Here is a 26,352-nt window from a genome sequence, read left to right on the forward strand (position 1 = left end):
TTTAACAGCAGTCGTTACAATTGGCACTGTTATTTGCCATTTGCAGTTTCAGCCTAAAAGTAAACTGTACTTTTTTGTCTGCTAATGACTTTAAGCAAATTTTTAAGGTTTTTCAGTAGCCCATCAGTTTTTTGTCACATAAATATGTTAATTAAACAAATAAAAGTTTACTACCTGATAGAAGGAAGAACAAATGGACATGGCGACTCGTTCGTTCAGTGTTGTATTTAATTTAATTCAATTCAATTCAAAATTGTCGCGAACCGATTTAAATGACTTTTGCCCTAATAACTTGTTGTCGAGTGACCATTTAGAGTATTTGTAGTGATGGTCTCATTATAGCGGTCTTATTGAATATGATAACTACAAAATTATCGAAAAAAAATGAATTTTCGGGCTGCCATATGGAATAGAATTGACCAAATTCTCGATCGTGTATTTACTATAGCGCGTTATACATGGTTGGATATTCTAGCATTTGGTATGTATTTGTCTTTTTTAGGACCTTCTTACGAAAGAAATCTGTCTATAGAACATTTTAAGGCACTTAAATCGATCCACGGGAGTTTCAGGTTGGTTTGGTTAGTGTTCCGTTTGACAAAAACGAATCAAATGATTTACCACACTTTATGTGGTCGGAAACGCCTCGTTGTATCCGTTCAGTACAACATAGTAATGTTGGCGACTTTAATTTTACCATTTCATGGTATAATTTATCTTTATCCTTTTTTTAGGAACAGCGTAGAATTCTATCCTGCTTAGTAGCTTTAGTTTTTCTAGTTAGAGAAAGTAGACTTTAATTTTAGGTTCAATTTTTATTTCAACAATTTGATGGTTTTTTTTTTGTTTTGTTTATAATTATTTAACAATTTTGTTTAATTTTTTGTTGCAAAAAACAAAAGCACGAAAATTTGTTGTTAACAGAATTGACACATCCGCATTGATTGTTCTCCTTATTCTTTTTTTTTTGTTTTGTTTAGGGCTACATAAATATTATGATAAGATGGGTTTTAATTATTAGGTATTTATTACAAGCGCACATTTGGATTCCGGGAACGGACAAAGTTCAACAGCTCGTCGGAGTCCTCGCAGACGAAGGGCTTGATGTGGTGACAGGCCACGTCGTGCCATTTAATGCCGTCGTTGTAGAAGTTATTGAGAATGGACAAGCAACTCTCATCGTTGCCCTGGGCTGCCTCACGGTTATCGGGCTGAGGTTGATTGTAGCCACCGGTCGAGGACCAGTCACCGGTATTGCGTTGCGAGGTGGGACCAATTTTGCCACCCGATCCGGACCAGAACCAGCCGTTCTCATTGGGGGGCTGGAGATCGGGTCTGTCGCAGCCGGCGAAATTGCATTTACGTCCCGATGTCCAGATGTATCTCACATTGCCGCGAGCAATGCGTTGCTTAACGAAATCATTCTCCTGCGGAGTCTCCAGCGAAACGGCGTCCATGCAATGGCGGCGACAAATGTTACGGGCATCCAACCAGTCGACCTCCAGGCTACGTGTCGGGGCATGCTCCCAGCTGAAGAAGTAAGAATGGGACACTCCGCGAGCATCGCGGTAGGAGGCATGGCGCACACGATTGGCACAACTCCTCGGATCGGGCAGGGCCAGACGACGCTGGGCCAGAGACACGGTGAAGCTCACTGCCAGCAGCAACAGAGTGCGCAGCACAAACATCTCGATGCGGAACTCTGAAACAAGTGATCGAAAATGAGAACATTAGCCATCAGTTGACCCAATCGGGAGATGTCACACCCATTTCCATTTCCATTTTCACATTTACATTATTTTATTTTTTTTCACATTTCCATTTCCGCTCCATTGGACACGGCGTTTTTTTTTCATGCAAAATCAGTGATTGGAAATTTTTGGTTTTTTGATCAATTTTGAGCGGGCTTTTTGTGTATGGAATTCATTTCAGTTGACTAATTGAGTAGTTTTCCATACCAAATTTGCTATATCCACAGAGAATATATCTATTCAGTTGGTACTCTCAGTCTCTTTTATTGAGGGGGAGGTCATTCCTATGTCGTAATCGTGAGAATTGTGATTCTCCTGCCACATCTGGGGCCTGTCAAACAACTCAAAAGTTTCAACAATATGCAAATGGCTTTATTGTTTTATATATGCAAATTTTAATGGTCCATTGATGGACCGAATGGCAGCTGGGTTTCATTTTAATTTTCAATTTACAATTAGATCCGGATTGGCAAATGATTTTAAGCAGATAATTGAATGGGCCAGAAAGCGCGTGCTGGTTAATTGGCTTCCCTCTCCTCTCTCTCCCCCCGTAAATAATGGTTATAATTTAGTTTAGGTTCATATTCAAAATAAAAGGTCAATCTATCAGAATGTCAGGCCTCATTGAACTCATCGAGGTAACCTCCATCAAAATGAAAATGTAAACAAATTATTCCAATTTGACTATGTAATAGAAGAACACAAAAATCTGTCATTGGAGGTGTGTCCATCTCATGATTTTGGCCATTAGCCAAATCAAGTCTTCTGCATTTTCATTTGTTTACAAATGTAATTGAATTTTCGTTGTTCTTAAAAATAAGTATTATAACATTTTTATATATAACAATATATTTATATATTTGTTTAATAGGATTATAATTTTTTTTAGATTAATAGCTCTTTATAAAACACAAAATACTTTATTTCTATTTATAAAAGGCTCATTTTCATCTAAATGTTTCAAAAATGATAAGCGTATTAAATTTTTTAGCTATATAAACTTTATTGCCATCAGATGTTGAAAAATGTTTTGTTGACATTTCAAAAATGTTTAAGAAGATTACTCTGATGACATTTCAAAATGGTTAAAGATTTCTTTTGAGTTTGGGTTTCTCTCTCAAACTTTGGTTTAAAGCAAAATTTTTATATTAACATAAAGTAGAATTTGTAGCCTTTTTGAATTGCTTCATCATTCTTCCTCTTTTTATTAAAATTCCAAATATTTTAGGATACAACAGGTACACAATGTCGAGGAGAGAAGACAAATCGTTGGATACTATTGTATGAACACCAGTGGAGGGATCATCCGGGAAAAATAAGGTTGATTTCTCCCAGGATCCGATTTAAGGTCTGAACTAAACAAATTTACATTCTCCCTCCAAAATCCTCGATTTATCATTTTAAATGGCCGATTTTCCCTCCCAATATTTTAAGCTATATCTCCCATTGACGAAAATCGAATAATTCCTTACACATTTTTCAGTGAGATAATAAAACAATATGGTATATTCAAATTATTTCTGAATGGTTGTTCTATGGTTGTAAAATGTCATTGACTCAAAAAGTAAGCCTAGCACTTGCTATTAGCTTGTTGATTTTAACAACTACGAATACAAACTAACTAATTTAGCATTTGTTCTCGAGTTCGAACCCCGACGTAGGTCGAGTTTCCCCCTGATGAAGCAATACTAAAAAGTAGTTTCGTCGGGGATAACGGAAACGATTGTGGATAACGAATAATTTTTAATTTAGCATACAAAGCTATAAAGGCTATGATCCCACCTCATAATATTTAAGCAACCTATGTATGACATGTTAAGTAAAAGTGAAATACATAAATTAATGATTTAACAATCAGTAGGTTAAATAAAATTGCCAATTAGGGTTAACAGAAATCTATTTCTATCTGTCTGGATTTAAACTACCTGAAAATGTAACAAATCTGCCATACAAAATGACTTAAGTTCAATACTCAGCTAATATTCTTCATCTATGTTCTACATTAAATCTCTAAATTCTAATTTGTAATATTATTCTGTAACATAAAAAGAAGTTCGATAAGTTTCTGCTAAAGAAATTTTCAATCAAACGAAAGTGTTATATAAATTTAATAATAATCAAAATATAAAATATTACATCTTCCTATATTTATAAGATCCAAAAAATAATAAAATTAATGCTAATATAACATCATAAGAAATTGTTTAAGCAACAGCTCGCAGTCTAAAAAAGCATACCTTAAATTGGACAATCAACCAGCTTTTATTACAGTATGAACTTCTAATATAGTACGCTTAAAAAAATATATTCTTTTTAAAGGTTATTTAAAAGCTATCCCAAAGTTGTAACCAGGTCGTCTGTTTAGCTTTTTTTAAGAACCACCAAGTTAAATGATCAGCAGCCCTTGCTAAAAATGGCAATGAGCCAAAGCCAAAACTAGTTAAGAATTACAACTAAATAAGTCAAGAAAATGTTGGCAACACATTGTTTTTACTTTCGAGAGGCATTGCCATTGCATAAAATAAAGTTTCGATTCCAAACTATTGCCCAAACAGAGTTGACAAAAGGACTACCATAGTGACATATTTACAATTGTTCTTCATAGTCATAAAGGAACTAACATTTTTCTAAATATTTTAACTTATGAATTTCTAAAAATAAAGTGAATTAAATACGGAAGCGCTATGGAGTTAAAATGAACTAAACGGGAAGGCCAAAGAAATCTTCTAAAGTCTGGACATCAATAAATCTCAAAAACAGAATTCAAAAAACTTTGTCAAACTCTTAATAAATCTTTGATCTTTGCATATTTGTAAGTTTTTGTAGGCATAAAAGAAATTTCTAAATATGCGATACCAAATTGTAACTCCAATTTAGCTTACTAAGAGTTTCTTTTTGATACTATTATGCCCGAAAGAAACTCAATAATCTTAATCTCTACGTAAAGAGAAGATTGAACAAATAAGAGCATTAAATGCTAAAAATAATTAGCAAAAGTCACTACCTACAACTACTTACTACTACTACTTTTGCTGCACAACCTCTTTAAGTATAAATATTTCTAGAATTCTTAGTTTCTTTTTGTTTTGTTTTGAAGTCAACTAAGAATTTCTTTTATTACTTGAATGGAACGGCTTTTGCAAGTTAATTTGCCAGTTCAACACTGACCTATCCCACTATGAAGTCTGTGACTAACGCACTTGCCTCTAGCCATATACATACATACAAACTGGATAAACAAACAAACACATAGACAGATCGACAGTGAGACCAACAGCCAGATAGACAGACAAATGTACAAGCTCGTATATCACACATTGAGTACGCAAGAGTTTTAGTTTTCTAGCTCAACTAAAGTCAAAAAGTGTGTCTTTGCATACCAACAAAGAGACGATTTTGGTTTTAATGGAGAAAGTTGGCATGTGTGTGTGTTTAGGCCACATTGTGCCTGTTGTGGTGGTAGTTGGTAGTTGATGTGCCATGGTCATGCCAGCCACATGCCAGCCTGAGCTATAACAAACTCTTCCGACTGATAAGAGAGTTTTCAGTTTCAGTTTGTTGCTTTTGTCTTTTGTTTTGTTTTTTTGTTTTTTTGTCATTACCAATTACTAGACTCATTGTTGCTGTAAAAATGTTGTAATTTAAATTTCTATTGGCTCATTTGCTGCTTCAACTAATTGTCCAAGAGTCGAACTGTCGAACCAATTGTCTCGGGTCTCTCTTCACCTCACTTAAGTAGCTCTCATTTTTTTTGTTGTGGGTTATGCAATATTGGTTTGCTTTTTTTGGCATTTTTTGTTTTTTTTTTTTTGTTTTGGAGCTGCACTTGTAAATATAAATTAATGGGGCATGTTGATGGGGGCACTGGAGAAAGGCACTTTTAGGCTCTTCAAATATTTCATTTATTTTTATTGCCAAAAAAGGGGGAAAAAACCTTCAGTCAAAATAAAAACACTTGTGAATGCGGCTTGAAGACATTTTTTATATAAATATATATTTTTTTTTTGGCACATCATCTGTGCAACATTCCATAGTTAAATAATTAATGCCCAAGCCAGTTGCATCTCAAGTGATCCTCCTCACCTCTCTCTCTCTCACTCGTTTAGCCACCTAGACATCAGTCTGGCATATATGGCCATTAATCTTGGATTTATTCAGCATTTTTACAGCAATCTTGGCCAGTTAATAGCAACTCGTTTTAGTAGTGGCAATTTGAACTTTTTCGCAAAATAATTTGTTGGCGAATCTTTTTTTTTTTTTACGAGCGTATCAAAGACTTTAAAAATGAACAGGTGTCGACTCTAGGTGATTGCTAATTTTTTGTAAGAAACACAAAATATTATGTAAAAATGCTTATCCTGGGGCTAAGGGGAAGGAGGTGTTGCCCATTGAGTAATTCTTTAAAAGGCAACCAGTTTGCATTTGGTGAGAAATATTAATAAGCAGATTTCATTTAAATTCTTTATTTTGAAATTAGAGAAATCAATCGATATGGGGACTCTGTGGAGAAATCTGTCTGAGTTGGTTGGCATCTTTTGTTGCTGGAGCTAAGTATTTAGAACACGAGACGAGTTTTGCCTCATCTCTGCCCCGCTGTAGAGTCTGACTAGTAGTGGTAGTGAATGCTGATGATGACAGTAATTATACAGAAGACGGATTTGCCAGCAACAACCACAAGAGGCAAAAGAAAATTTAACATTTTTCAATTCAAATTGTGTGAACTTTCCCCTCACACCGCCTAGTAACCACCCTCTTAAATGTATAAGAAACCGTTGATAATTGTCCGATTTATTTTGTAATAACCTAACCATACCTAAAGCAGGATGCTGGAAAAAAAAAGCCCAACACAAAAAGTCTGTTGAAATTGTTAAGAAAGTTGGCATTGCGGATGCAATGCCTGAGTTGAGGTTTTTTTAATTGCCTGGTCTGGTCTTGGAGTTGGTCTGGTCCGTTGTTGGTTTTCTTTCCAGAAGCTGGTAAACAAAGTCAAACTGGACAGAGTGTGCGTAAGTGTGTGTGTGTGTGTTTGAGTCTTCATTGTAGAAGAAGAAAGTCTGAAGTCAAGTTTTTTCTTCAACAGACACGGCTAAAGGAGCTTGGCAAGGTGCGTTACTTTTACTGGTCACCAGCAGGCATCAGCAATCAGACATCAGGTTTCAGAAAGGGGCCTGTTTTCTCAACAACCAACAATAACAACAACAACAACAATAAGCCAAAAACAAAAAACAAAAAAACTAAAATAACAATAACAATGAACATCAACAAGTTACCGCCGCCACCTGTCGCAAAATGATAGTGAAAATGTTTTCAAATGGATTTATCTTGATTTTTGGTCATGACATAAAAATATATGTTTATTTATATGTACATACCTTTGCACACACACACACACACACATATAAATAAATATTGACAATTGTGCAAAGAGCTGGGAGATGTCACTGCTCAGCTGTTTTGACCACTTCACTTTCATCTCTGGCTTCTTGCAGTTGAAGAAGACGTTAATAAATCGTTTATACACAAATCTCGTTTATACTAAAATGTATTCGACATTCCCTGGCGATTTTACATAAGTAAAAGTTTTATTTTTAACAATTTTTTTTAATTCTTGGAAAGACTTAAAACTTAACGAGCCTTTTAGCCAATATTTATAACGAATTTTACACACCAATGAAGTAATTTCTATTTCGACTGAGGCAAAGCTTTTGTCATCCAATCGAATGAAATATTTATCTTATTGGCATAAAGGATTTTTAAAAACAAAAGAAGCATTAAAGGCCCTATAAAATAATAAAGGGTAAAAGACTTTGTTGTTATGGATATAAACTCTTTTATGTTGAATATAATATTTATATCTATTAATTAAATAACCAATAATTATTAATGATTATAATCATTTGTTGAGTTTAAGTGGATAACGAAAAATTATAAAATATCAAACGTTTCTTGTATGTTATTATAGATAATTTTGTACCATAATAGTCAATCTTTCAATTTAAAATTTATACATAAGAAATTAATAGTTTTTGAAAAGAAATGAAAGAGAAATGTCTTCTATTGTAACTATATAGTTCAATTTAAGCGCATCTTATTATGAATAATCTATAATTACTTTCACTTAAGTTAATGTACCAATTCATAAAAAAATTAGTGCAAAATGGAAGATTGAAGGGTTCTTTTAGAAAGGAGTTTAGGACGTTTTGTGGATCTTACGTTATCAAGGAGGACGATAACGTATTCAGCATTTTTGAAATTTCATGATAATATACAAATCTTTTTCGACACTTTCTGATTAAAAAATCTGTAATGAGCTTGTCTTCTAGTTCTAATTAATTCCATTGTCGGAGGAAAATTGTACCCTAGCTTCGACTTCTATTTGATAAATTCGATCTGATTCCTTAGTTTAATCAGTTTCAAATCCTTTTAGTGCCTTATTTGTAATCATGTACCGCAATATCGTAATATTGTGTTATGGTCCTTTATATAAAACAGATTTTAAGCATATGGAACAGTATCAGTATCAGTAAGCATATAACAAGTATGAAAATAAACATTTTTTACTGAACATTTGGTCTCAAAAGAGACTTAACAAGCTGATTTGGGATAAAAAAATCTTCCAAAAGCTTAGTGGCTAAGGGAGAGGTGTTAATATACACTCAGCGCAAAAAAAAGTATGAGAATATACTCTAAAGATTTTCTTTTCATAATAGGCATCAGTTTGGTAAGTAAAAATAGTTATATTCTGCTATTATATAAGTAGTCCATTTCAATATTACCTAGAAGAAAGGGTTTGTGTTTCTTATGATTTTTTTTTCTTTCTCGTTTTTATTATTGTCACAGTTGTTTAACTATCACTTTTTCATTGGCGTTTAAAAACGTAATGAACTTTTTTTTGAAAGAAAATAAAAAAGTAATTTCATCATTATTTTTTTAATTAGTGTACAAAACTGCATTCATTAGTTAGTAATGAACGACTTTGATTAATACCTCAATGTATATTTTGTAGTTTAAAAGAGACAAATAAAGATTAAATTGATTAAGTTTAAGATTTAGTCTTTTCAACCTCAAAACATGATGAAAATTAGATTTTCCGTGTATGGCTTAACATTTAAATGAATCTCTAAAAAAAAAGTTTGATTCTTTCAAAATGATATTTGATAGTGTCCTGAATAATATCGAGTAAATAGTGTTTCTTATTCTAAACATACGTTCAAAATTCTTTAGTTCTTGAATTAAATTGATTTGTTAAAGAATAAGACTTAACAAATACTTAGGAAAAAGCATTAGAGATTAAAACACAGTCAGCTAATCTTCTGTTAGATGCTGTTTTTAAAATTTATAATTGTCAGCAACTAAACCTTACAATGTCCCTAAATTTTGGCTTATTAAAAATTGGTAATTCGCAATGGATTTGCCAACATATGTCTATCTATATTTGAGCCTTTCATCAAGTGACATGCAAACATGAAACGCACAACTCACCACCCACCAACCCAAACACCCACATACCCCACACACCTCACACACACACACACACTGGTACCAAGAAGGCCATACAAAACAGAGGCAAATGACATGCATTCAAGCAGAAGATTGCGCAATATGCGATTTTTATGTATTTTAGTGTTTAGAAGGCACCGTGCAAATAGGTGGAAAAATCTAATTTACCAAAGAGTCATGCAAATTTTCATATGCCAAAATGTCATGCTGTGGTAATAATGGTGAGGGAGGTTGGGTGGGTGGGTGGTGGAATGTGGGTGCTGTTGGTAGCGGAGCAATTGTAATTTTGGAGGTCGTAAAACATTTATGACTAAGCCATTTAAGCATAATGCAAAGATAAGACCCAGTAAATAAAGCAAACATTTGACCTCAAAAGCAAAACAAATGAGTCTTAAGTACTCACTGACAATTGTTTATAATTATTTTTGCATTTGTTGTTGTTGTCGTTGTCGTTGTCTTTGGTTGTTTGGTAGCAAAATGCAGACATTTAATATGTAGGTAATTTTAATGCAACTGACAACAACAAAAACGAGATCTCAAGTTGAAGATGAATGCGATTCGTGAAATTCCAATGAAGAAATCACAAGTCACGATTCCCCATTCTCCATATGAGCCTCTAGTGCCTTGTCTCCTTGTCCCCCCCTTTCCTCTGCCAGTAACCAAGCATTCAAACAAAATTGCAAGGCTGCTGCCAATTGACACTAAGAAAATCATTTTTCTTTGTCTCTGTCTCTCTCTCGTTCCGCTGTTGGTATGTGGGAAAGTATGTCCAAATTGCAACATCTTCTTGTCTTCTGTCACTCTTTGCCTTTTCCTCTTCCTTAATTTTTCTTTTTGCGGGAAAGTTGTGGGCGTGTCTGAGAGTCATTGAGACGCATAATGTGTGATTCTGTTTTGATCACACCAATTTTTTTTTTCTCTCGCCCTTTTATCAGAGTTTTGTAACTTTTTCAAGTCGCAAAGTCATCCTCATTATGGGTTTTGGTTTTTTCTTTTTGCCAGTTCGGTAAACAATTAAAAGAGACCTTTTTTAATTGTTGATGCATGATCTAAGGATGTCGTTCGAAAGTAAATGTGAATTGTTATGCCATAGCATAAATAGGAAGCAAATATTTGCAATAAATCGAGTTTAAATTTGATCTCAATTGGATATAAAAAATATCTGGGCTAAAAGTTCGACAAAAATACAAATCACGTACAATGTTCACTAAGATATCGTAAGAAATTTGATATAGTTTTTCATACAATAGTAGGTATAAACAGATTTGACATAGGGAAATTAACAAAAGTATATAAAACATAAATGTACAAGTATTCCGTTTATCAAATAATTATTAATCATCCATCTAATGAAGTATTTTATTAGACTAAAGACCGCTAAGCTATTGTAATTTACTGTTTATTCATTTTACCTAATCCAACATTTATTTTACTTAAGAAAATTTACATAAAACGCAAGAAAATCGACAAATATTGAGTTCTATGAAACGATAGCAAATCATATAATTATATAATACTATCATCTGGTTAAGAAATTAATTACAACAAAGGAAAAGAGCTCTAAACTCGTGGTTTGAATAGTTCTCAATGTGATCTCAGGAGCTATTACAAACGTGAAATTAAAATCTGTCTAAATATACCTAAAATAAAATATGAAATAGGTAATTAGGAACTATAGTATTTTCTATTCCCTTACGCCAGTTAATATTCGAACTCGTCTCAAAGGAAGCCTCAACCAACCCAAACATTAGCTAGTACAGCCGTTCATATACATACATTTCCAGGCCTTCGATTAAGTAGGTACTAGACTATAAATTAGTATCTTAAACTTCTGTTTAGACTCTAAGCTAAAAGAATATTTAACAAATACCACAAACAAGTAAAGAACATATATTTATTTGACTAACTGCATACATCTTTTTTTATTTTATCTGTAAATATCCATTTAGGAATTTATTTGTATATCTTTTTTGGGAATCTTTTAAATTGCATTCATATTTGTAAAATTAGGATACAATTTCTCAAAGAATAAACCAACTATTACTTATTTAATAGAATTCACAAAAAAATATATATGTAAATAAAATTTTGAATATTTGATTCCAAGGCATTATTTACCCCAATGGCTGACTATTTTATTTTCAATTAAATAAATTTATATTTATCGATTAAAAAACTTATATATTTTTAAACAAAAAAGTTATAACAGTGCTATAAATAAAATTGTTTGAGTTCAAATGAGAAAATATTCTATGAATTTCACAAAATCCTTTAAGCACTCGAAAATGTCTTCAATAAGAATTGGCCAATTCTACCATTAAACAAAATTTTAATGCCACAGCATTATGGAAATCAGAATATATTTTTAGACAAATTCTAATTTGTTTAGTATCACTTAATGGCTATTTTAATAAATATGTTATTTGTGATAAAAAATAACATAATAATTTACTGCATTTGGTTTTGACCGTAACTCTAATTTGAAGTTTAATATTGGCTTCTTATAGGTGTGTGTCTCTGTTGACAACAAGAAAATAGTTAGCTATATTCTTTTTTTTTCAGAATTTTCTTTAAAAAATTTACTATTATACATTACAAAACTTTTTATTCACAATTCATCAAAGGCTTCAAAATTAAAATGCTTAGACCCTACATTATTGACATTTTTAATAAATTCTATATAGATCCTCAATATTGTCCTAAGCCACTATAAAACAGATTGATAAATTAATTTTAGATTACAAGAAAGATAACCTGATCTAATCTATAAAATAATTATTGATCACATTTGCTCAAATGGGCAGCACAAGTAAAGGGAAAGTTCTGTTGTTAGAAAAGTCTTTAATCCTTGCAGGATATTCACCTTGAGTTTAAAACAAAAAACACACGAACTCGTTTCTTTTACACAAATAATTCAATTTGCAATTGAATTGTTTTTTTGTAAGTTTTTCTTGGGTTTTGCCTTTTATGCACTTCGTGTGTAAAGACAACCGCACGCAACGCTTCACTTTTACCAACTGAACGCACTGACGATCGGATCTGCCAGTTTATAGCTTGTCCCCAAATAACAAAAGCAACAACTACAACCACTTACAGTGGTTGCCGTTCGATGGGGGCTCCGCTCAAACCAAGTATGACTAGTTGTTACCCACATTTGTATGTATGCCCGCCAGATGTCTGTTTGTTTGTTTCTCGTTTGTCGGACGCCTCACGCAGTTTTGCTCTTTGGCCAAACTTGCCACAAGTTGTGGCCAGTTGCTAGCTTGTTGTTAATTGAGTTATGGCCAGGTGAATTGGTTATAAAAATAAAGAAAGAAAAAAAGATCATTTGCAACTGTGTCAGTAAGTGAAGTTGGAAATGCATGCGACCAACATGTTGGCTTTACGACAAGTTCGTTGCTTCAGTCTTTTGTTTTGCATCAATTTGTAAAATTTTACAAAAAAAACTGACAAAAAATCATTAAGTCATTTAACAACCGTTATTGATTATTTGTTGCTTGTGTTTTTGATTTTATTTTAATTTGCCCCTCGTTTTGTTTATAATTTTTGCTTCGGTTTTTTTTTTTTTGCGCCCCACGGCCAATGAAATTTTGAATCCCCAGAGCAAATATCTAATTTTTGTTTATTTTTTGCGTCCGATACATTTATGTAAGTTATCCAACAAAGCATACAAAAACGGTGTCAATAAAATCAATTAGTTTCTTTTTTTCAATTTGCTTCCGGCATAATTTGCTCATCATGGTACACGTCAAAAGGTGTAAAAGCAAAACCATCAATAAATAATAATAATAATATATAAGTTAATAACTATATAGCTTTGGATTGAACTTTTTTTCCTTCTTTTTCTCTTTTTTAGGCCTATTTGAGGTCGAGCAGAAGGCCTGACTTGATTATATTGATTAATTGATTTATTTTTTGAATCTTTCGATCGTTTGCATTGCAACGATAATTAAAAAGTTGGTCAATTTATGTCGAATTTTCCAATATGGGCGTGTAAGTAATTTAATTAGGAAATTTATGATAGTTGTTTCAAATTATCAATATTTCAATTAATAAAATAAAGGAAATTATTATTATTATTATTAAAGTATATGATATAGTTATAAACTATCAACCTATCTATATTTTACAAGCAATGGCAACTAAGGCCTTCGGCTTAGACCAAAACTGCATCCATACACTAGCCTGGGATTCGAACCCGGATCATCGTTGTTCAGTTGACTAAATTAAGAAAATATTTCCATAAGTTTGTTGGCACTTGAAAATGTAAAATATGTAAAGGACTCCACCAAAGTTACACTTTTACACCCTTTTCTCACTGCAGTAGCATTAAGCATTCTCCTTTAAATTTGTATCTAAGTGTTGTTTCATCACTATTGACAGAGGACACAAATGACACTAAATGCATATAATCACAAACAAGAAACAATTCAACATTTAAAAAGCCATGCAAGATTATATCCACCTAACATTAGGATGATTCTTTATAAAGAAATCCTCTTGGTGAATGAACGTCATCGTCTGGCCATAGATATTTTCATGATACTTTGGACATTAGCTCTGGCCTCATTTATTTTGGACAGCATTCCAGTTGGTCATCTCTTTGGTGGCGATGGAATCTTTGGGTTTGCCCCTGCAGCTTTTGGTTTTGGCCCTCATTTTGGATGTTTCTTTGTGTGGCAATGGCACTCTGTATGGTGCATCGGCTAATGCCATCGCAGCTAGCATAACGGAGCAACATGACTATAAATTATCCTTTACTGGATATCTCAAGATAGTTTTTTCCATGATGGTTGGGTCAAATAACTCTGATCACCATTTATCTAATGGTGGCAAAATTAAGAAAAATTAAGTAAGTAAGTCGTCTCTCAGACTTCGATATACCATGCACCAAGTGAACATAAATTTTAAATTTCGAAGATCAAATTTACATATGTATGTCTATTAAATTATTTTACATGCCTTATCATAGCATATGACTTCTCGCTCACTCTTCAAACACTCGTGCACTCTAGCGCCGACATTATCCTATGGCGACCTCCGCCCTTACAAGCCTCCGCCGAATAAAACACATTTTTTCCTAATTATGGAGGTGGAAATTATTATTGTTGATTTTAAATATTTGTCATTGAAAGTCTTTTTAGACTATTTTCAAAAATGTATTATGTTTAGCCTTCGTCGGCAGTGCATAACTCGACAATGATTCAAAATTGGCAACTACAAAAGAAGAATTAGACGTATTATAATTATTTATAAATTCTTTAAAGTCTTAAAAATTTTCAGTTCCTTACCAAAATCTTGAGAATTAACTTAATTATTTTAAGCCCTTATCATATTGGATTTCTTTTCTTGAGTTTATCAGGCTGAATGGGAATTGCTTAAGGCTAAAGTCGCGACTAAGTAATTGAAAAAATAGTCACAGCTTTATTTTGAATGAAAAAACTCCTTTTACAAAATGCAAATTTGAATAACTAGGACATGTATCAATCCTTACTGCTTTGGTGCCCATGTCAGGTTCGAAAAGCCTGTGGGATATCCTTGGTCAAATAAATGGTGCCCTCGCCGGTCACCACTCCATTGATGGCCGATTTATTGATTATTTTGCCTTTAGTTTTGGATATTTTTCTGGCATTTTTATTGCATTTCAATGACCTTCACGGAATTAGAAGCTAAAGTAAGAGAATTGTAAATATTATAGTCAACAAAAATATTAAAGAAGCTAACTTCGGGTTGCGGTTCTTTGCCATAATATTTTCTCACTTTCCTTTAAAGTATCACTCTGTCCCTTTTTATTTCGCCATTTTCGCAATTGATCGGATCTGTATGTGTGAGTATGAGTGTTGTAGTAGGCTGACCTTTTTCAAATTTGGGGGTGTTATGTATTACATTAAAAACTATCACATTAGTAAATTTCATAGGGATACTCCAACTCATTTATCTATTTTTCGTACATTACCAAATTATATTTATAGGGGTCGATACGGATGACTTTCATACTTTATCTTACCCGGGTTATACATATATAGGTTAAATATCAAGATTCATTCCAATAGATTTCCAAATGGAGGCGTGAAGTTGATTTGCACGGACAGTCGGACGGACGGACATGGCTATATGACTCAGCTTTTCATGCTGATCAAGAATTCATTATGGGCCGACACCATCGTCTCCTTCTCTACGTTAAAAACATCTCACTAATTTCAAACACTCCTAGTAAGAGTAGCAAAATAAACTTCATTTTCCTTTATGTAAATATTAATCTGCAATAAAAATTTATGAAAATTCTTGAAACATTTGAATTTTGGGTTACTATTGGAATTTTTAAATTTTCATTTCACTTTTCAATGTTTCATTTGATGTTCAAGTTCACACATAGAAGGCAAGTCAGCTTCAGCTGCTGTTAGCTCCTGATTCTAATCAAATAATGGTGATAATGATGATGATGATGATGATGCTGATGATGATGATGATGCTGGCAACTCACGCACTTCACTTGACGCATCTTCAAATATGCAATATAAAATATTGAATTACGACAAACAAACAAACAAACAAACATTTAACATGCTGTGTGAGGTCGTTTGCTAAATTAATTTTAATTGCATTTGATATACAAAGAAAAAAAAAACAGCCACCGAAACAAACAAACAGAAAATAAAGTGGCAACAACTTGAAAATCAGTTCGATATCGGCTATGCATGTATATATATGACTTTGGTGTTTGCATCTTGAACAAATAAAAATAAAACAAAAAAACATACACATTTTACACAGTTTTCTAAAGGCAAAGTCATTAAGTGTGAACATCGCCAAATTGATTAACTTTAATGACTCGAGCCTGACTTGAACTTGAACTTGAAGTGTCTGTGCCTCTGGTAGCAGTCTTTGCCAAAAGGTCGAATCCAAAATTAAAAAAAAATGGACAGACCCCCATAGACCTATAGAGCCATAGAGCCAAGCCAACCAATTGAATTGAAACGCTAAGACTGCAATTAGATCTGCACTTCAGTTTTCAAATGGTTTAGCCCAGAGAAGGCAATTTCAAAATTCATACCCGAAAGCCGCTTACCATGAAATTAAGTAGGCGAGACCTTAGCTAGATATTTTTTGTATAAGTACCCAAACATATTTAAAGATATATGTAGCGATGTACATATATGTACATAGGTATATAAAATTGTATGTGGTTTGCTTTTTTATTTTCGTAATTATCCATTAGCTAAAAATTTCACTTTCTTCACGTTGACTAACAAAATTGGCACAAACTTACCCAATCTTCCCACACTTTGAATGATAGAGACATTTATCTTGCATTTGACATCAAACTTTTTAATTACAATTGGGCTCATTATTTGTGGCGTTATGCAAGATATCAAAACATTGAGTCTTGGATACACCAGTTGGAGCAAGGTCGCTCTCCAAGTGTTGACAAGACAGAATCTCCTCCGAAAACAGCAAAAAGAATTGTGAGCACAAAGCATAAACCAAGATAAATTACACACACACACACACACACACACTATAAAGGCCATAATTAACTTTGGCCTGGGGCTGTGGCTTAATTAACTTCTGCTGGTGCTTCTGTTGTTAGCCCTGCCCCCCTTCTCCTCTAGCCAAAGTGTGGCCTCTTCTACTTATTCGACTGCCAATGAATGAATAGATGTGGCAACCTAACCATAACCCACTGACTGACTTTATTCATCTTGGTCTCCGAGCATCACCTGGCTATTTTGGGTTCTTCTGTAAATGAAACTAATAAACTAAAGAAAAAAAATTAACAAAAATCTCTTGGACAAAGGCCAGGAACCAACACTGAAATACCCTGTAATAGAGAAAGGCATCAATCATAAGTCAAAAAGTCAATTTGTGGATCTCTGCTTCATATGGAAAAGTGCTTCGATGAGATTTCTATTCTTTCCTCATAGTTAATATACCTTTTGTCGCCTCATATATCTCTACAGGGTATAAAAACATCTGCTGCACATTGATGAAAAAAAAAACAACACCAAAAAGATATTTCGCCACACTTTGCGGTGGTCCGAAATGTCAGCCAGTTCAAGTTTATCAAAATATTTTCTTTTATAATCATTTTATCTTATTATTTTCTGTATTTCGCTTGTCTTTGCCTTGAAGCTAAAAAATTTAAAGCAAAAATATATCTATATTTATCTTTCATTGAATTGAAAATTCCATTTCAATTGATCATGCCTAATATGGCAAACTACCAAACCAATTTTTTTTTTTTTGTTGCTCAAAGTTCGATAGCAAAAATTTAGCATATTCTTGTCCGCAATTGGAAAAAGAAATATTTGATATTTATTCAACTGAATCAACTAAACGCCAATATTTGCAATGTACAAAAGCAAACCAAATATACATACTTCCTACAAAAGTAGTTCCGTATTTTAAAAATCTTTTTAGGTTTCTCAAACTTCTAGACTTTCTTTACAATTCAATACAATGAAAATCAAAGTTTGAGTATCAAAATCTTCCAGTTTGATAGATATAAGTATTTCATTTCACATTACTCTCAAAGCCATTGAGATAGAGATAATTGAGTTAAACGTTTCGAGATATTCAAAATCAACGTATCCTATTTGTAATTGAGGTAACTTGGCAACTTTTTCTACTCCAAAACATCAAAATTTTTCGTGTTTCACAAAAACTGTGAATATAAAATGTAGGTATAGAACGACTTTACGTAAGGGTGATGTTGGGTTAAGCTGGTGCATACATTTATGGTGGTCCAAAATAGAGCAGTTGTTGTTCGTAGTACTGCCAGTATTACAAAGTAGTTACCTAGTGGAGAAGATATTATGTTTGACGACAGCGAGGAGTTCTTTTAGCCACATAATGAAGTCTCTGAGACAACTGTTTACCTTAACTTCATTGCAACAGGTGCATTCTAGTAAGTTCTTTACTTCAATTGATGTAAAGCGGTGTACGATGAGTTAGTAATGGCAAAATCTAAATATTAATTGATAATTGAATCCAATGATTAATTAAATATGCGTGATTATTAATCACGATTGATCGAAAAAAAGGTTATGCTTGTCTTTAATTTGATTTGTATAATTGGTAACGTTTACGAAGTTAGTATGCTAACGTCTTATGGTGGGTCCATAAAAGTATTTCAACTTCGCCAGTATGTGGAACTTTACTGAGGCTTACTAGGCTTTCATTTGTTTTTGATAGCTCAGCTATTGCTATTCTTATATCCTTTATACACTGCGCGCCACTTGAATAGACACCCTGTATGCTCGTTTCAAAATGCTCATAACTCGAAAACGAAATGGTTAAACAACGGTATTTTCTCATATTATCTTATTTCAAGCATTCGTCGCTCTTTCTGGTGCGTTCCAAGCTTTGGAATAGAACCGTTATAAAGTTGTTTACGTTTTATGTTTGCATTCGCAAAAATTCCAAGGTCATCTACTTACATACATTGGCTCTAATCCTCAGAAATTTAAAAATTTGGTTTTTGTTTAAAAACATGCTAATAACTTTTATTTCAAGTAATATTTTTATTTGAAGTGGATTGAAATATCCTTAAACAATTTCAAGTTAAAGTGTTCTATTCAAGTGGTGCACATTTAAGACTCAACATTTTGTTACTTAATGGTTAACACTGTTTTTTGTATACTAACAAGTTTTGAATAACTTTGAAATTTTCGTCAAATAACTATAATAAAATAAACTTTTTGGGAAAACAAAAATTATATTCATAGTTGTCTTGGCTTAGCAGAAATTAACTAAAGAAAATCGACTTTAGAGGTATCCTATTCAAGTGGCGCGCAGTGTAACTGAAGTTCTCTATATTCCTTTCATTTGCCTTGCTAATCTATCCCTGTGAGAGTTACATATTATTCTAAATATGGAATATTGTTCCAATCCTATTAGTTTGGTACTTAGTTTGTCTACGGGATGTTTGCCAACCTCTGGCGCCTTTCCTTTATAAGAAACTAATCAAACAATTTCACAGTAGTGTAAACATTAGGAATATTTTAAATAAGCCCGCTCCTCGTCTCAGTGAATTTCCCCGATAACCGAATTTGGGCACACTAAAAGGGTATAATACGCTAAGGCGGGGTACGGGCACACTCTCTTGAATATAGTCAATAAGACCGCATGTGCACTTAATTTGAAAATAAATAAAATCCGGAAATATAAAGACAATCCCAAGGGATTAATTACTTTAAAAAGTAGAGAGTTTACAAATCAGGTGTGGGGTTTGCCCTAAAGAACGTATTTTCATGAAATACACCGAGATCATTAAATTAAACAAGCAAATCAAACAATGCTGTTGAGTTGCTAGCGGCCAAGGAAGTACCTTGCGACAAAGAAGCGTCAATTTACCAATTGCGAGCATTGGTAAAAACAGTCATGGCACAGAATCAGTCTGGAGAGAGTGATGTACCCGAAGAGCAGGCAGTCAGCCCAGCAGTTTCTGCAAATGTGCTTGCCGGACAACTTGTGGATGTTGGTCCGGAGCCTCTTATTGAGCAGCGCGGCGTGGGAAACATTGAGCAGCCAAGTACACCGGATCAAGTGGGTGCTAACCAGTCGCCGACGATGTCTCGTGAGACCTCTGTAGGACCAGACGCGAACGTGCATGTTCGTGAAAGCGCACAAGCGAGCAAAACCGACGAATTGTCTTCGATTCTTAGTAGCATCGAATTGTATACAGCACGTAAAAACCTGGCGGAGCTAAAAACACGTGTTATGGAGCTGGAGGAGAACTTAAGTGGACCGGAATATAATTGCCGCATGAACTTGAAAGATGTCGAAACTACTGTACCTAAATTCTCTGGTGATGGTGATCTGTCCATTCACGTATGGATTCGTGAGCTGGAGAAAGCAGCAAGAGTGTATGTACTGAGTGATGCCCAATGTTGGTCGTTGGGCAACCGACTGCTGGATGGATCTGCTAAAGCATATATGACATATGAAAAGACTACAACCTGGAGCGAGCTGAAGGATGCCCTTGTGAAGGTATTTGGCCTACAAATGACAAACTACGAGATTGCTAACCAGATGAGGAAGCGCTCAATTGGCAAAGGAGAGTCACTCTTGCAGTATTTCATCATTATGCGAAATATTGCTCAGCAGGGCAATTTTGAAGACACCGATGTGGTCAAATACATTGTTGACGGACTACAAGATCGAACCGGATTGTCAGCTCCTTTGTATTATTGTACTTCTCTGAACGAATTGCGAGAGAAGATGATGCGTTTTCAAACAGTTCAGCCACCAGCCAAAAACTACGTTCCTCAGGCTCGTCAGACTTCAGACCGTGCGCAGGCCATTACGCCTGCTGCAAAGGATAAGAGATGTTTCAATTGCCGCCAGATTGGTCACTTAATGTTTGACTGTCCACGCCCGGAGAGACCAAAAGGAAGTTGCTATCGGTGCTTCAAAGTGGGCCATCAGTACCGGAATTGTCCAATGCGAACCCAGATCGCCGCCATGAGCTCTAGTGAAGACCCGGACACCATTGATGATAAGTCATTTATTCAATTAGTAAGTTTAAGAATATCTTGTAAAGGGGGATGCACTGATGTTAATAATATTTTTGCCCTATTAGATTCCGGAAGCCCAGTAAGTTTTGCCAGTAGAGCGTTGATGCCGCATTTAGATTGCGATAAATTAGTTAAAAGTTCTTTTCATGGACTGAGCGGTGGCTCTATTCTGACTTTTGGAACAGTCAAATGTTTAGTTCTGTTTTGCAAAAAATATTATGAAATTCAATTTTTAGTTATTCCCGATAATATTATGCCGACGCAACTACTTCTTGGTACAGACGCCTTGAATAAAATAGGTCTTAAGTTCTCATTGATTGAAAATGTAAGAAAGTATGAAAAGAATTCCGCATCATTAAAGAGTACCATTGCTTTTGTTTACAAATCCTTCTGTGCATCCCTGTTTACTAAATATCCTAAGCATAATACCATTAGTAATAACACCACTGATCTAGATAATAATTGTAATAACCCTAGTGTAAACACGAATGCATCCCCGTTTCGAGAATGGCTAACAGAGTTGCAAACTGTTTGTGCAACGCTGTCAGATACCGGGAATACTACTGTTGGCAGTGAATTTGGATTAGGCGCGATGCGTGAGTGCCGAGACATTGTGCATGAGCATTACATTGACCGATTTTCAATTAATTACGGGTTGCCTAAATATATGATGAGAATATGTCTGACAGATACAACACCATTTCATAGTAGTCCTAGAAGGTTATCGTATTATGAAAGAGAAATCGTTTCTAAAACGGTTAGTGAGTTGTTAGCCAATAATGTAATCCGACCAAGCAACTCTCCCTATGCGTCCGCCATCGTCCTAGTGCGAAAAAAGGATGGCAATATACGAATGTGCGTTGATTATCGAGGTTTAAATAAGAAGACTGTGAGGGATAATTTTCCATTGCCTTTGATAGAAGATTGCCTAGAATACCTGGAGAGCAAGACCGTTTTCTCCGTCATAGATTTGAAAAGTGGCTTTTACAATGTAGGCATGGAAGAGGATTCAATTAAATACACAGCATTCGTTACACCCGATGGGCAGTTCGAATATCTGAGAATGCCTTTTGGTCTAAAGAACGGACCAGCTGTATTTCAGAGATTTATATCGAACATACTTAGTGATATGATTAGAGATCGAGAACTTGTAGTATATATGGACGACATTATTCTTGCCACCCGCACCGTAGATCAGCATCTTAAGTTGTTAGCAAAACTGTTAGATCGTTTTATTCAGTACAATTTAGAGCTCAATTTGAAGAAAAGCATTTTCCTACAGAAGAGCATAGATTATTTAGGATATAAAGTCAGTGAAAAGGGAATTTTACCAAATAATACACATTTAAAAGCTATTCAAGAATACCCAGAACCACTTAACAGCAAAGCGTTACACTCGTGCTTAGGCTTATTTTCTTATTTTCGCAAATTTGTTCCGAATTTCTCCCGCATAGCTAAACCGTTAACTGAGTTGCTTAAACAAGGTGGTCCATTTCCGATGAACAAAACCGCTAAAAATGTATTTCTTACATTAAGATCCGCCTTATCCAGTCCGCCCGTATTAGCTATCTTTAACCCTAACTACGAAACTGAGTTGCATACTAACGCCAGTTCAAATGGCTTTGGTGCCTCTTTGATGCAAAGACAGACTGATGGCAAAATGCATCCAGTCTCTTATTATTCCCGAAAGGCGACAGCCGCCGAGTCCCGTTATCACAGTTTTGAGCTTGAAACTTTGGCCATAATATATGCCGTGCGCCGATTTCGCGTTTATTTAGAACGCAGACCATTTTTGATCGTTACCGATTGTAATTCATTGGTCCAAACCTTGAGTAAAAAATCAATAAATCCCCGCATTGCGCGGTGGTCGTTGGAATTGGAAAACTTTGATTATACCATTGCTCACAGACCCGGTTCAAACATGGGCCATGTAGACGCATTAAGTCGGCAAACCGAGTTGTTAGAGAATATTGTAGAAGGTGATTTTGATCCTTGCGATTTATTAGTGAAGAGAGACCAGAATGCCCCAATTGAACCTTGTGAACCGCATATTACTTTTGAGGAAAGTTGCGTTAAACCGTGTGAGTCTGGTAGAGATTTGACCAAGCTGTGTGCTATTCAAGATGATAGTTGCGTTGAATCATGTGAGTTAGTTAAACCGCCTGAGTTTGAAAGCGATTTTATAGAACCGTGTGTCCCCTCAGAGAAAAATGAGTTTAGTAGAGATTCGATTAGGCCGTATGCCGTTTTAGAACAGAGTTGTTCCGAACCGTGTGAGATAAAACCTTGTGAGATAAAACCGTTTGAGACAAAACCGTGTGAGACAGACCCTTGTGAGATAAAACCGTTTGAGACAAAACCGTGTGAGACAGACCCTTGTGAGATAAAACCGTTTGAGACAAAACCGTGTGAGATAGACCTGTGTGAGAAAAACCCGTGTAAGATAGACCCGTGTGAGATAAAACCGTGTGAGATAAAACCGTTTGAGACAAAACCGTGTGAGATAGACCTGTGTGAGAAAAACCCGTGTAAGATAGACCCGTGTGAGATAAACCCGTGTAAAATAGAACCATGTGCTCCTTTAGGGAAGAATTATTTAGGACCGTTTGGGACAAACCCGTGTGTTCATTTAGCGAAGAGTTGTTTCAGACCGTGTGAGCTATGTTTAGAAAGAAGTCGGTTAAAACTGGTTAAGAATAAACCTTGCGTTTCTTTAAATGAAAGTTCTGTTGATCCGAGATTGAGTAACCAAATCGAAAGAAGTGACCAGCTCGATCGAAATGAGTCGGCAAACCTGGTTGGTGTAGTGGGTGCGTCTCCGCAAGATGTTGATTTATTATTGCAGTCAGAACAAATAAGAGATCCGGATATCCGTAAACTAAGAGAAAATTTAGAAAAAGGCAATGATGTTGGATTTGAGTTAATAGATGGTATAGTGTACAAAAGAAATGCTAAGGAAAGACTGTGTTTGTATGCACCGGCTCGCATGCAAGGGGAATTAATAAGAAGGTGTCACGAGAAACTAGGTCACTTAGGCGTTGAGAAATGTGTAAACAATTTGAAAGAAAAGTACTGGTTCCCATTAATGAATCCAAAGGTTGAGTCGTTTATAAAAGATTGTCTGCCGTGTATTCTACATAGTGTTCCAAGAACTATACATAATAGAACCTTTCATAGTATTCCGAAAAGTCCGATTCCATTTGATACTATCCATGTTGACCACTTAGGTCCCTTACCGAGTGTTACATCAAAAAGAAAGCACCTTTTGGTAGTGATTGACGCATTTACAAAGTTTGTCAAATTGTATCCCGTAAATTCCACTAGTACCAAAGAAGTAACCGCCGCGTTAGAAAAATATTTTGATTATTATAGCCGACCAAGAAGAGTTATATCCGACAGAGGTACGTGTTTTACGCCGTTTGAGTTTGCTGAGTTTGTAGAAAATCGAAATATTGACCACATTAAAGTAGCGACTGCTGCCCCTCAAGCCAATGGACAGGTCGAACGTGTGAACCGTGTGTTGACCCCAATGTTGGGAAAGCTGTCAGAACCTTTAGCCCAAGCCGATTGGTATAAATTAGTTAATCGTGTCGAGTTCGCTATTAATAACTCAGTGCAGTGTAGTACCGGTAAAACTCCGTCAATGTTGTTGTTTGGTTGCGATCAGCGAGGCCCCTTAGTAGACGAATTAACCGAGTATCTTGACGAGAAATTTAGTTCAGAAAACCCCTGTAACCTTGAGGCCACTAGGCAAGAGGCAAGTGCGAAAATTCAATTATCGCAGGAGCGCAATGAAAAGCGGTACGCCTTAAGGCATAGGGCACCATTATCCTATAGAGTCAATGATTTTGTTGCCATTCGCAATGTAGATGTCACTCCCGGGTCGTGCAAAAAGTTCGCTCCTAAATACCGTGGTCCTTATAAGATAAATCGAGTTCTTCCAAATGACCGTTACGAAGTCACTGATATTGACGATTGTCAACTTACTCAATTGCCCTACAAAGGTATCTTAGAATCAGCCCGACTCAAGCCGTGGATGCATGCGTGTGATAAAACTGTGAGTTTCTGTTTGTAATATGTATTTGATAAGCAGTATTTATATGTATATTGTATGTATTGTATATATGTATATTGTATGTTGTATGTTTGTTGAATTGTATGATCGAGGTCGATCAAATGTCAGGATTGGCCGAATGTAAACATTAGGAATATTTTAAATAAGCCCGCTCCTCGTCTCAGTGAATTTCCCCGATAACCGAATTTGGGCACACTAAAAGGGTATAATACGCTAAGGCGGGGTACGGGCACACTCTCTTGAATATAGTCAATAAGACCGCATGTGCACTTAATTTGAAAATAAATAAAATCCGGAAATATAAAGACAATCCCAAGGGATTAATTACTTTAAAAAGTAGAGAGTTTACAGTAGTAAATAGAACTTTCTTTCTTTTTCACTTTCATCTAGAAATGTAGAATGGGTTTTAGCCCAGCAGGCACTTGATCCACAGCTAGTCAAACTTCAGTTATGCTCTTCTCTTAGTCTTAGTCAAAAACAACGCTTATAATTTATTTATTATACCCTTGCAAAAAGGGTATATTAATTTTGGTCAAAAGTGTGCAACGCATAGAAGGAAGCATCTCCGACCATATAAAGTATATATATTCTTGATCAGCACGACGAGACGAGTTCAAATAGCCATGTCCGTCCGTCCGTCCGTCCGTCCGTCCGTCCGTCTGGATCAACGCAAACTCCTCCTAGACCGTAAGAGCTACAGAGCTGAAATTTTGCATGTAGGCTTGTATATACTGCAGGCGTTGTATATCTCGGATTCAGCCGGATCGGATCAATAGATCATATAGCTCCCATACAAATGGCAAAGTCACGAACAGTGACTTTTCTTAATAACTTCGTTATTTTTTGAGCTATTGTCGTGAAATTTAATATTGGTGAGTTAATTTCACATATAAACGACTACGCCAAATTTGATCAAGATCGAATGACTATATCATATAGCTCCCATAGGAACGATCTTTCGAAAACAGTGACTTTTGTCAATAACTTCGTTAATTTTGCCGCGATTGCTTACAAATTAAACATTTGTTAGTTTAATATATCTGTTAATGACTGTGCCAAATTTAATAAGGATCGGGTAACTATATCATATAGCTCCCATAGGAACAATCGGTGGAAAACAGTGACTTTGATCAATATCTTCGTTATTTCCTATGTAGGCCGTTCTTTCGGAAACATTAGCCTTTTTAGCTTAAACGTTTTGCCACTTTGATGGCTATAGGTAAGGAAAGAGTTACCAAAATAATTGCAAGGGTATACAAACTTTGACGCGGTCGAAGTTAGCCCCGGCCCTCTGGTTTTTTTAACTCGTTTTCTTTTAGCTTCATCTACTTTATTCAACTCTTATTTATAAGTTAATCTTGTGCATTTCAAGTTCATGATGTCGAGGGCTTTTTTAGTCCATTTAAAATTCCATTTTATTTTCAGTTTTCATTTCAATTCCAATTTGGTAATTTATTTGCAAATTCTATTCATTATTTTCATGTCGAAAAATAGTTATGTATGTATA

General features: G+C 34.9%; 1 protein-coding gene and 1 long non-coding RNA gene across 2 annotated transcripts; one reads left to right on the forward strand and one right to left on the reverse strand.

The window, feature by feature from the left end:
* The first annotated feature begins 165 nt into the window (after positions 1-165).
* Positions 166-15,542, forward strand: LOC124460271. The gene is made up of 2 exons (XR_006954195.1): positions 166-481; positions 15,224-15,542. It is a non-coding gene; the product is annotated as an uncharacterized LOC124460271 (long non-coding RNA).
* On the reverse strand, positions 895-1,711 carry LOC6643862. The gene has a single exon (XM_002066860.4). It carries the CDS (start codon positions 1,686-1,688, stop codon positions 1,029-1,031), a length of 660 nt encoding a protein of 219 aa, XP_002066896.1. The 5' UTR covers positions 1,689-1,711; the 3' UTR covers positions 895-1,028.
* Positions 15,543-26,352: the final 10,810 nt, after the last annotated feature.

The sequence above is a fragment of the Drosophila willistoni genome, assembly GCF_018902025.1.
Source record: "Drosophila willistoni isolate 14030-0811.24 chromosome 2R unlocalized genomic scaffold, UCI_dwil_1.1 Seg167, whole genome shotgun sequence".
Classification (NCBI taxonomy): domain Eukaryota; kingdom Metazoa; phylum Arthropoda; class Insecta; order Diptera; family Drosophilidae; genus Drosophila; species Drosophila willistoni.